Source organism: Lipophrys pholis, assembly GCF_963383615.2.
Source record: "Lipophrys pholis genome assembly, chromosome: 18".
NCBI lineage: Eukaryota > Metazoa > Chordata > Actinopteri > Blenniiformes > Blenniidae > Lipophrys > Lipophrys pholis.
In genome coordinates, this window is record NC_137646.1 from 16,547,291 (window position 1) to 16,559,596 (window position 12,306).

At 42.7% G+C, this 12,306-nt stretch overlaps 1 protein-coding gene across 7 annotated transcripts; it reads right to left on the minus strand.

The window, feature by feature from the left end:
• Positions 1 to 289: 289 nt before the first annotated feature.
• tox4b (TOX high mobility group box family member 4 b) lies at positions 290 to 11,465 on the minus strand. Of its 7 annotated transcripts, XM_080485846.1 has the most exons (11): positions 11,324 to 11,453; positions 8,626 to 8,810; positions 7,380 to 7,448; positions 6,998 to 7,048; positions 5,446 to 5,733; positions 5,094 to 5,354; positions 4,276 to 4,557; positions 3,671 to 3,751; positions 2,614 to 3,195; positions 2,369 to 2,523; positions 290 to 1,535 (listed from the first exon to the last, which is right to left on the minus strand). In XM_080485846.1, exons 2-11 carry the CDS (start codon positions 8,731 to 8,733, stop codon positions 1,478 to 1,480), a joined length of 1,935 nt encoding a protein of 644 aa, XP_080341972.1. In that variant the 5' UTR covers positions 8,734 to 8,810; positions 11,324 to 11,453; the 3' UTR covers positions 290 to 1,477. The 7 variants fall into 7 exon arrangements, with proteins under 7 accessions (XP_080341972.1, XP_080341975.1, XP_080341974.1 ...); XM_080485849.1 differs by lacking the exon at positions 8,626 to 8,810 and having other exon boundaries at positions 11,324 to 11,465; XM_080485848.1 differs by lacking the exon at positions 6,998 to 7,048 and having other exon boundaries at positions 11,324 to 11,455.
• Positions 11,466 to 12,306: the final 841 nt, after the last annotated feature.

Below are 12,306 nucleotides of genomic sequence, written 5' to 3' on the forward strand. Positions count from 1 at the left end.
TCTGCAATGGATCAGAATCTGAAAGTCAGCTGCCCTTTTGATACTTAAACCTACAAGCAATAATATGAACTACTTTGATTCATGTTTTTAATAACAGGAATTTCTGATTCTCTAAGCCCTTCATTTTCATCAACACTGTGATACCCATTGATTGTACGAGGAAATGTATATATTTGTTTACAATCTAAATGCTGTTTCAGTGACTCATCTTCTTTAAAGTAAATAAAGGCATTCCCTCAAGTAAGAATGTCACAACCAGTTGAAAGTTTAAATAGACGTTACCAAATGTGTGATAAAAACATAAAATGTTTTTTTATTCCATAATTAAAAAACATTTCCAAGATATCAACAATAAGCCAGATCAATCACTGTATCGTTTATCTTTTTCTGGAAACCGCCGATTACACAAGCAATGCCTTACTTCAAATGATGCTAGAAAATAAAGCTCTTTATGCTGCATTTGATTTCCCTTTACAGTAAAAGTAGTGTTGTCAGAGCTGGTGAGTTTATTTCTTTTTATCTTCATTGCCTCAAAATGAATTTGTCACCAGAAGCTTTCTTTATAATCCAAAGAAAGCAAAAAAAACCAAAAACAAATAAGACAGCTCTTCCAGGGTGACAAGGGATTTCAGCAGGAGAGGACAACAGAGGATTTAAGAGCCTTTTTTTTTCCTGAATCGTAGCACCTGTTTTTGAACATCAGCCTTTAATTCAGGACATGTTCTCCCCACAAAGGCGCTGACAAACAACATTTAGCTGGTATCCAAAATGGCTTCTGATGAGTGTTTCACCCTCGTGTGTGGCTCTAAAGCAGCTTTAAGACGGTGTGCGCGTTGCCCGTACGTTGGTCTCCTCAGATCTGTCGAGCGGCCGCACTTCACTAAAGAAACAAAAAACAAAACAACCCCAGACTTCATTCACATCGATCAGTCTTCACTGTAACAGTAAAGGGAGGAGCAGACACATGTGAAGCGTTTAATAAATGAAATGAACTGAAGACGTCTGCAAGATTCTTGCCGCACATTTTGTATCTTCTCCAGAGAATTTATAAAACACAATAAGTTCATATAAAATGTTCTTTTTTTCTTTCTTTTTTTTTTTTTTTTTTAAACAAGTCCATCGTTTGAATTCACACCATGTGACCGAGCAGCAGAACTGAGCTTCAAGTTTCTTCTTTTACCTTTATTCATACATCTCTCCAGTACAACTGTAGTATTTGCAAACTTGCCACTTTGTTTTACTGTGCAGGAAGAAGTAAGAAAGCGAGACGGAGTGGGGGGGCGGGGGTTAATGCACCATCTTTTCTTTTTGCACTTTCCTGCGGTGGTTTTAGTCCTTTGAGTCCCCGAGATGAGCACGACGAAAACAAACCATTATGTGCCGACACCTGAGTCTGTCTTTCCACTCATTCTTTCCTGTTTGTTTGCATTTCACATGTCGTCTTTGTCCTTTAGTGGCCGGGTAGCGTCCGATCCTCCTATGTGACCGTGGTGGAGTTCTGCCCTCGGATGGCGCACCAGGCCATAAACACGTCCCTGTGAAGGAGACAAAAAAAACAAACAAAAAAAAGAGGACACCTGAAATTTTTTTCAAGACTAAGAAAGGCAAACAAATAGGAATCACATTCACAGTCATGCTGAAGATTAAGAGATGTATGTGGGATTTCTAGACTATATGAGCAGTCAGTCATAATGCTGCTGGATTCTATGACATGGCTTTTGGCTTTTAAAAAAACAAGCAAACAAAAAAAAAACGTTCAACTAAAATCAGTGCAACGTTGCATTTCTCTTGAACGAATGAACTACGATTGTGTTTGAACATAAGCTGAGCACGAAAACTCGAGATGGGTTTCTTCTCACTACACACACTCAATATTACTGAGCATATAAGATGGAAAACTTCAGTCGGGGACGGTTTGTCTGCCCCTACTGAATCTGAAAAATAAACCACCCCTTCCCTCGCATTTAATCATTTACGCACTCAAAATTTGATTAACGATTTGCTGAAACATTACAGAAATACACAAATGGCTCCAGTTTCTAGCACATCACCAAAAAAAAACTCCATAGTATTTTGGATTTTGCTTCTGAATATTAACACATTAGATTCCCTCCTTTTCACTCCCTGTATGTTGTCAGTGATGACCACCTGCACTCGAGCGCTTTGACAAATAGAATTGCTCGACGTTCTGAGCCTTGCAAACTTCACTGTGAAGAACATGCAGTTCCGTACAAATCCTTCAGATTCCAGCTCAAAGACGAATGGAATCTGGCGTGTTTTCCGCCACAATATGTATTTGTGCTTTACTGAATATAACTGATATATGTTCATTAAGACAGAACCAACCAACCAGCTAAAGTGTACACACCTGCAGTGTGTGGCGACACACTCGTTGCTACAGTACTCCTTGTCCCAGTCTTTGCTCTCCACGGCCGGGTTGGTGCAACCGGCTCGCATGCAAATGTTGGGGCTGGCGGAGGGCGTCACGCTCAGACCGGGAGCGACGTTCACCTCCACCTCCATCTGAGGAAGCAGAAGATGAGACGGATGCAAAAACTCTTGAAGACGTGACGTTGGAAATGTACAAGACTTCAATGAGTCTCCTGAGCTCACCCCCTCCTCGGCTTCGGCCACCACCTCCCCCGACATCGTCTGTCCCACCTCCACCGCCAGGGCCGAGGACGAGACGGGGGTTTCGCCAGTCGACGTCACGATGATCGGCGTGCTCGAATTGGCCTGGCGTGCTGCGGGGACGACCTTAATCTGCAGTGGGGGCGGAGCAGTGGCGGCGCCTCTTGGTTTGGCCTGCAGACGGGGCGGGGCCTGAGCGTGCACCATTTGCTGCAGCCGAGGCGGAGGAGGCGTACTTTGCATCTGCTGCAGCGGCGGCGGCTGCCGCGCCGAGGAGCGCACCGGCGTCTGCTTGATGATGATCTTGGCGACGAGCGGGGGGTTCGGGGTGGCTGCCGGTGGCGGCTGAGGCTTGATGGCGCCGGTGCGCGAGCGCGTGGTGACCTGCGGCAAGTCCAGGATGATGTTGGAGGTGCAGATGTTGGTGATGGTGTTCTCCTCGGGGTTGTAGTGCTGCGATCTGGTGGCGCGTGGAGCCGGGGTGGCGACCGGTGGGGCAGTGACCACCGGAGCCGGCGCCCGAGGGGAGGGCGACGGGGTAGAGTCCATGACCTCAATGGGAGACTGAAGGCAGGAGGAGATGGAGCGAAACCTTAGAAGCCTCAAAGCATTCACATTCAGTCTCATTCATCCACTCACACCACGACCACCGTCACTGGGAGCAACTCGGCTTTCAGCGTTTTATCCAAGGTGAAGAATATCACACTTATAACGCTAATGACCCGAATGACCATAACAAGTGGGTGTGGCCAAAACCTTGACAATAGACTGGGCTTTACGCAACTGGTCAATTCTGGAAAATGACGTCTTGTTGCAAACCAGAAAAGACGTCCCCCTCAGTTCACGTGTGAGAATGGCCTCAAATAGCAGAGTAACTTAAGTATTAGTGTAAGATTATCGTCATTAGAGTTATAAGTGGTAATATTCTTCAAAGGACACTTTGACATGTAAGCAGTTGGAGATGGGAATCAAACTGCCAACCCTGGGATTGGAAGATATATATAACATCAGTAAGATAATTACTCTCATTGTGACTCACCTGTGAAAACTTGTTGGACTTGTATTCCGCCAGTGCTTTCAAGTAATCTTTCTTAGCAGCTTCATTCTTCCTCTTGTAAACCTGGATTGTGTGTAAAACACAATACATATTTATTTGTCAATGACATTACAAAAAGAAACCCAAACTTTTAATACCATAAAACAACTGACAAGCATGAAGAAGCAATTCAAAGGTGTGTGGTAAATCACTCCCTGCAATACTATTTCTGACCACATGGTGGTGTAGTGAGTGAGTCCTCTGTCAGGTCTTCAGTAATAACATCTTTTAACAATTTGAAATACTTACAAATACTTAAATAATACATCGTGAATGGGACTTATCTTCTAATATTACAGCTTAAAACTGGTGTCAGTTGTAAACTGAATTTAGAGCAGCAAAGAAAACTTAACATTTTACTGAACACAGCAAAGCTGAAGCTCTGGACAATTTCCAAACATAATTCCTCTTAAAAAAGAATTTCATATGGGGGTTGTTTAATATAATATATTATTAAACATATCGGCACTGTCTGATAGTTGGTTGTAATTGGCCCTTTATGAATTAAATATAGAACTTAAGACGTTTCTCCTCCGCTGCCCTCTGACCTGTTTCTGTTCTTCCCCGAGACTGTCCCACATGGAGGCCACAATCTTGGAAACCTCTCCAAACGTAGCGTTGGGATTCTGTCCTTTAATGGCCGCTTGCGTGTCCCTGAAGAACAGCGCGTAGGCCGACACAGGTTTCTGCGGCTCCCTGGGGTCTTTGCGTCCGACGGCTGACGACATGCTGGAAGTTGGCGCGGGGAGCGGGGACTCGGACAGAGACGGATCGAGGGAGATGACGCCCGGGGAGACGGCCAGGGAGACCGGGGACTCGACGAGGACGCTCTGTCCAGACAGGGGAGACAGTGATGCGTGTTAAGTACAGAAGAGTATTAGGGACACTAAAGAAGAAAAACATTTTTGGAAAAGAAAAAGAAATAATTAGAATGCACTTCGAGAAAAAAGTAGAAAATCAATGCCAAGATTTTTGGGGATTTTTTTAAATACAAATTGGAAACATCTTTTCTTCAGTGGCCCGAAGACACGGTATTAGAACATAAAAGTGACGGCTTGTCTGAAGAGGCCCAAACAAACTACAAACTACTAAAGATAGATATTATTTTTGTTTGTTTGTAAAGATATGATGAAAACACATTTTCGAACAAGAAAACAAACTCAATACTCAAACCACAGTAAAGTTAATGAGATGAAATTGAGCTACATCGCAGAGCAACGATGTATCTTTACTCAAAATATTGCAAGTAATGGCAAAACATGATCAATTTGCATGTGTTTAAGCTCCTGAAGGATTTGGCTCCAGTTTGGCCAAAAGGCTTCTGCTTTTTCTTTCGCCCAAAACGTGAATTAGTTTGGAGACGAACCCGTCTGAAGTCGTCCATGTCGTCGTCCTGCAGTAAGCTGGTGGGAGACTCTGTGGCCGATAAAGGGTTCTCAGGCGACTGGCCGCGTTGCAGTATATTCCCGCCCCCCAAGCCGAGCCCCAGCTGAGCGCTGAGCTCTGATTGGTCGATGGTGGTCAGCTGGCTGGACCCCAACAAGCCCTGGCCCATGTCGCCCAGCGGGACTTCGATGGTCACCGGGGACGAGCTGCTGAACTGAGAGCCGATGTGATGGCCGAGATCCTGAGGAAGAAGAGCAAGAGCAGAGCCAATTAAAACGGCGCTTTAATGAGAGCGACGACTTCAACGCGCCGACACGCCCCGCGCTCCTCACCATCGTCAGCGACGACGCCAGCAGAGCGCTCCCCGACGTTTGGTTCATGACCCCCAGGCTGAGGTGCTCGAGGCCCTGCGAAGAAGAGCCGACGAACGTGGAGGCGAAGGAGGGGTCATCCCCTTCCACCACGGCGTTCCCGGGCACCACCACGCTGTCGGAGGGGCCGGCGTCCGACAGCTCCCCGAAGTGGGACACCACGTCCGACACGGTGAGCGTCGAGTCCGGGTCCAGGGAGATGGGGGGGATCTCGAACTCCTCATCGCCGAGGCTGGGTGTGTGGAAGGTCTGAGGGGCGGGTGAGAGCGAAGAGGAACAGTAAAACACGTTGTGGAAAACAGGAAAAGGAAGGGAAAAGGGCAATAATTGAAGAGGAGGGGAAGAGAACCGCCGCAGCCTGTGATAATTAAGCTTTCTTAAATCGGCTTATTCTTCCTTTTGCAGTCATTCACTTCCAACAGTCGATCCGTGAATTTCGTCAACTAATCATCCACACGAAGACAATTTGATGCTTTTTGGCAAAATCATCTTTGGAAAAGACTTTTTAATTTCATGAAATCTATAAGACGAGCAGCGGAGCTGAATGTTGTTGGTTTGCTGCGATCGGCTCTCCAGTTCCTCTGCAGACGCTCCGGTTTCTTCAGACTTCAATCATCCAATCCACCAAATCAGAGTCATCAGCAAAGAAATATTCAAAAAGAGAAATAATCATTCCAGTGGCATCAGATTAATTGCCAAGAAGCACCGTCGCAACACAGGAACGTGACTTTGCGGCTATTTCTGTTGTTTATTAAACGTTAATGAGTTTAGAGCCGTATAACCAGTTCTTGCCATCATTTCTAGGGATGTCTGGATCAAGCCTTTTATCAGCGATCTTTGATTGGTCGGGTATCGGCGAATCCAGCCGATCAGCTGGCTGATCTTTTGTACATCAGCTGTCATGAACTGTAATCTATATGAGTGGATCAGATATTCCAAATAAATACATTACAAGACATTATTTACAAAACAACACAGTGAAAGTGAAATTTGTGATTTTGTTTTGGCGACTGAATGAAGTTAAAATAGATTCTTCCATCAGTCCGAGACGAATTTTGATTCTATAAGTGACTTTTACAACAATTAAAGCAAAGTTTCTTCCAGTGAAGCTTTTAGCTTCAGACAACTTAGTTGCTACTCTAATATACTCTAAGTAGCTTCACAATATCGCAATGTCAGTGTCGGATCGGCAAAGTATTGGTATCGGCCAAAAGTCAAATCTGAAAAGAAATATGGATGGAATCGGGGGCTAAAAGGTTGTGATTGGGACGTCGCTCATGCTTTCCCCGAAGTGGGAATGTTGAATCACGAATCAAACGTCTTTATTCTCGACTCTTACGCTTCTGCCGCTGCGTCGCTTCAGCACTACACCAGCATTTGTCTCAAGTCAGTTTGTCAGCTTTTAAAAATCAATTCTTTTTGTGCAACAAAGGAAGAAAGAAGAAGAAGGGGGGGAAAAAAAGAAGAAGGTGAACAGGAGAGCAGGTGTGTAGCATTTATAAACAGTTCATACTCCACCAGCAGATCCAGCGAGGCTGAAGAGGTCGAGGGGTTTAGTGGAGCACTAAAAAATGTGAGTATGTCAGTAAGTGCAAGTAAGACTGTAAATGTCATGTAAATGTCATGTGTTTCTTTTGTCTCATGGCACGGCCATTAAAGAGGTCAAACACACAGCAGACGAGGCCTCAGTACGCAAACATCACATTGAATCCAACCAATTCAGCTGAAAACTATTGAACACGAGTGTGGCTGAAATGTCAGTCGAAGCATGTTTTGATTAGACTCTTCAATTCAGCGGCCGAGTAAATACCTCGAAAAACATCTTGGATAAGCCCAATTGCACAGCCAAGAGAGGAGCGTGTGCTTCTCCGGCGTTAGAAACAAGGAAGACTTACCTCCGAAGACGAGAGGAAAGGATGGCTGGAGCCTGAAATGGTCAGGTAGTTGTCACTGCCTCCGGGGAACTGAAAGACAAGAGACACGTCAGTTATTCGGGGAAAACACATTTATGGAACTCACCAACTTCATGAGGAACGAAAAGGTGTTTTCTTATACGTCCCAAGCTGTCCAAGGATGTACTTTATGAGGCCAATATGACATTTCTGAAGCAATCATATCTGCCCGGGAATAGTTTGCAACTTTTGTGTGACTTCCCCACAAATTGAGGTTGGAAAAACATGTCACAATCTACCATCGTCAAATTTGTGCAGCTTTCTATTGATGCATTTACTTTAACAATCTACTTTGTTGTTGTTTGTTTTCCCCCACTTGGACAACATATTTACCTGCAACCCAACCAACACAGTCTCAAAACATCCTGTTTGAAATACAAACCAATACAAAGTAGATGTCTGGAAACTGTGAAAGGAGCCCGAAGTAGATCAGAAAGGATCTGAAATCATCACTTTAACAACTAGTTCCCTCTCAAATTGAGGATTTTCTGATTTACCAATTTGTAACTTGACCTGTCATGAGAACCCGAGGTACAACCAATGAGAAAACAAGAATCCGCGCAGGATTCGGTTAAGATGCACCAACAGTATTATTCTCTCCAAAGTGAGCAGCAGTGTCAACCTGCAATTCTTGTGACCGTGAGGTTTCCTCTTTCTATTAGACCTTCACCTTTTAAAAATACTTCTTTTTTTCTCCAGGGCATCATAGGTGCTCCGAACATGTTCTCTCAAGTTCAAGCGAGGTCCATCCACCAGTTTTACACAAGTCTGCACAAGAAACTAGTTAAAAAAAAAAAATACCCAGGATATCACAGATGAAATCCCAAATAGTCTCTGACACTGATGACCAGACACACTTTATAGTCTGCTATAGTCTCATTAGTCCCACCACAGTCTCATCTCTCTTCACCTCCAACACTGGTGCCATCGTTTTTTACAGGACAGCCCAGAATCGACCCTAAATCGAGGTATTAACTGATTTGATCATTAAACAGCAAAAGGCCTTTTATAAACAAACTGAAGACCTTCCAAGTGGGATTAGGAATAGCAGATGACGGTCATGTTGAACCAGAACTGGTCCAATTCCTGAAAGCATTATGACTTGGAAATATTTGGGTAATTACCACAGAAAATAAAAAATACCACGAGTATACGTGCACAGCTGATTTCCAAATGACTGGATAGTCACCTTGTTGTCAGAGTCAAAGCCATTGAAGGACTGCGGGTCCAGGAACTCTGGATCACCGTCGTGTTGTCCGGTACCGTCCGTTAAATCCGAGTAGAAATTCAGATCCATCTTTTCAGCAACCTCCCCTCCGACAGCTGGCTACGGTTAGACGGGTCTCCTCCCCCCGGGTATCGGGGTCGGGGCTGCTGATGTGCGATTATTTTAACAAACTGACAGCTTTGGAACAGACTACCTCACACGACTGAGACCGAGCATGTGCGCGCGAGCAGCCACAAATAACCCGTGCCCCCCCCCCCCTCCCACCAATGTCCGTCCCGCGGACGTCTAACGTGGCCGTGGGCAGAGGTAACCCGTCCCGTCCTGCCACGGTTTAGCGGCTAGCCGCTTTGACGCAAAGGCTGCGGCGCTCCACACGTCGCCTCGCCGGGGCCGACCACCCGTCTGCTCGTCCGCCTGGCGCCCCTCAGTCTCCCGTAACAGGTCTCATTCAAACCGGCGGCCGCGCCGAGCGAGCACCCGGGGGCTTCACCGGGTCACGGAAAGCCGTTAAACGATTAAAATAAAGAGTCCGCGGTCGCTGGAAGGCGACTGTCTGACAGCGGAGGAGCACAGAGCGACTAACCGATCAAATGCTTCGTGTTGGCTCGGGCCAGGACGCTCAATGGAGCCGGAGACACGGATGATGACCGACCGGAAATTACAATGTAATCTCAGGTCAAAATAAAAGATGTAGTTTCAAAATAAAAGCCCTCGGACCCGACGCTTTCTTTATTTGCAGAAAACATCTTTTTAATCGTATGGGCCCGTTTACACAACAAGGATTGTAAACATGAAACTTTTCTGAAACAAAAATGATGCGTTTTAACTTGAAATGTTGTCATGTTGTCATTATTGTCACGATGCCTAAGGGATGCCTTTTCGAAGCAGGGTCTTTTTTTTTTTGAGATGATATCATGAAAAATAGAAAATAAGTGACCAGCAATGCTGAACTTGGTAAAGCCATATGGAAGATGGATAGAAGAAAGAAGTGGAGGTTAAAACAGTAGTGGTATAGTTGTAGACTATATATGAAGACATGGCATATTTCAAGATGAAAGCTTCAAACTAGCTCGAGCGGAGGTGTTTTTTTTTTTACTATCTATCTTATCATCCCAGGCAGGTGCTTCAAACTAAATGCCCGAGGGCCCACATTGTGGCTCACTTTTACTCTTGGAAATGTTTTAATTGTATGGTCCTAAAAGTCTGGGGCAAGAAAACCACAGAGCTACAGGGGGTCAAGGGGATGCCTCATCCCAGCTGTATTCTTTTTTTCTTTTAATTTTTGAGGTGAAACCATGATAAAAAGCATTAAGTGGAAGGTTAAAACTATGAATATTTTGATACAACATGCATTTTTATTACTGAATTGTTGTGACTGTAACAGAGACTAATTACAATGTTGAAATAAACTTTAATGCAAAACTGTGAGAGGATATAAATGCATACTTTTCTGTGTTCTGCTTTATATAAAGTGACTTTAGGACATAACTGGCCTGGGCTGATAGATAATAAAGCAATCATAGCATAATACTGCTGTTCACATACAAAAAAAAGTGTCTCTCCTTACACAGCAATGGCTTCTGTCACTAAAAGTAACAGTAATTATGTCCTTTGCATTTTTATACAGACTGTATAACCTTCCAAACACCAATATTACACTGCTGCACGTAGACATAGTCACAGACTGTACACACATGTAGATACCAATACTTGCCATAATTTCATACTCACAGGTCTGGATATTACCGTGTTTATTACTGGTTGAATCACTTCTGGTCAGATGCACTCCAGATTATTGCAAGTGTGATATATGCAATGGCAATAAATTAGAATCTGACTCTAAATCTTAGTGCTGTTGGATCTTTTTCTATTTTTGTAATCGAAGATTATTCACTGAGCCTCTCACTTGAAAAACCTCTAGAGCTGACTTATTTTAATTATTTTCGGGTAAAAACAATCATGTTCTTGCTCATACATTATCTATCTTATTCAGTATTTTATATTATAGCACTGTTTGCTAAAGTTAGGTTTCTTCTTACAACTGAAATGTATTTACATTATTGCTGAGCTATAAATCTGCACTTTTGCTTTCATTTTGGACTTCGTAGTAATAAAGAAATAAATAAAAGGTGTGAGGTATGAAGCAAGCTGTCACTGTGTATTATTGGGATAATCCATTGGACCAGAGATGGAACTTTCTTGCATCATTACTGCTTTTTACAAACATTGAACCACCTGACATTGGTCAGGAGACATTATTAGGACAATGAAAACACCTTCAGATTCATTTGTTGACTTCAAAACTCAATTACGTCTACTTTTCATCACCTTATAAATTCAGAATTTACCCCACGTTCTGTCTCATTGGTTGGGTCCTATGTATATCATTTTAAAGCGTAAATCTGTCAGACTTTTTTTTAAAAACGACTAAATTAAACCAAAATTAAACACAAATCAAAATCAGTGTGTAGGGAGACTAACTTAAGAGTAAAATTATGCTGTTTCCTGCAGAAATAAAGATCCAGTTCAGACGGAGTGGTAGGCTCCGTGAAAAAAGGCTATCACTGTTGTGTTTGCGGCCACCAAAGATCGTCACCTGTTTGAACACAAAAAGTGACTTTTTTATTGCTGTGTCGAAGAAACTACCAACTACTCTTACCTCCATTCTCGCCCCCGAAAACCTGATTAATGTTTTGTATTTTTATTCCACTTTTTTTCCAGTGAACTTCGCCCAGAATTGATTTCCTCAAATATCACAACAACATGGCACCGGCTTCCCGACTGTACGTACAGCTGGACGTGACGTCATCACGCAACGCTGAAGGGAAGTGCGTGTATTTAAAAAAAAAAAAAAAAAAAAAGCTTTATTTATAATAACAGCCTGTCGAAAGGGCCGTGGTGGCATATCTTAATAAAACGTGGGGTATAAAATAAATTTCTCTTACAGGTAAAGAATTGATTTTAACACAACTTGGCAGACAATTTTGAAAAATAATTTTATTTACTAAATCTCACACTTACCTTTCGCTCTGCACCTTGATAAGACACCTGAAACGATTGATAGAAAGCATTTTAATTTTCAAAGAACTCAATTCATCAGTTAAAAACACCATTGAATGTCACGTTGATATACTAAAAATAAGTTGGAGAAATAAGTTGGAGAAATGTGACCCTTCGGTCGAAGGGTCACATTTCACAATTTATTGGTTAAAATGTGAAATTGTCCTCCAGAATTTGTGAAGAATTCTAAGATTGTTGAAAATTTTAGTTTATATGTAAGTGAAGTGTTACAATTGAATCCATTTGCAAAAAAAAAAAATGGTTTGATTTAATACACAATTTAAGGAAATTTTATATATTTGCATGTATAAATCCCTGCTGTACGTACTTCTAACAAGCCAAAGATTTATAAGTAAATGAGAGAAACAATGGAGTGAAGTGTCACTTTCTTAATATTATAACTCCTACACAAAAAAGCACCAATATCTTTGTTAATGTCACTTTGCAACGAATGTAATGAAATGTAATAAATGACAGACAAAAATCACACTTCTGCTTTTATTTTCTTCCAAAATTGCTTTATTTATTCTCATATTTTTTTTTTCAAACAGTTTTTTTTTCATGATTCTTTTATATTAATGT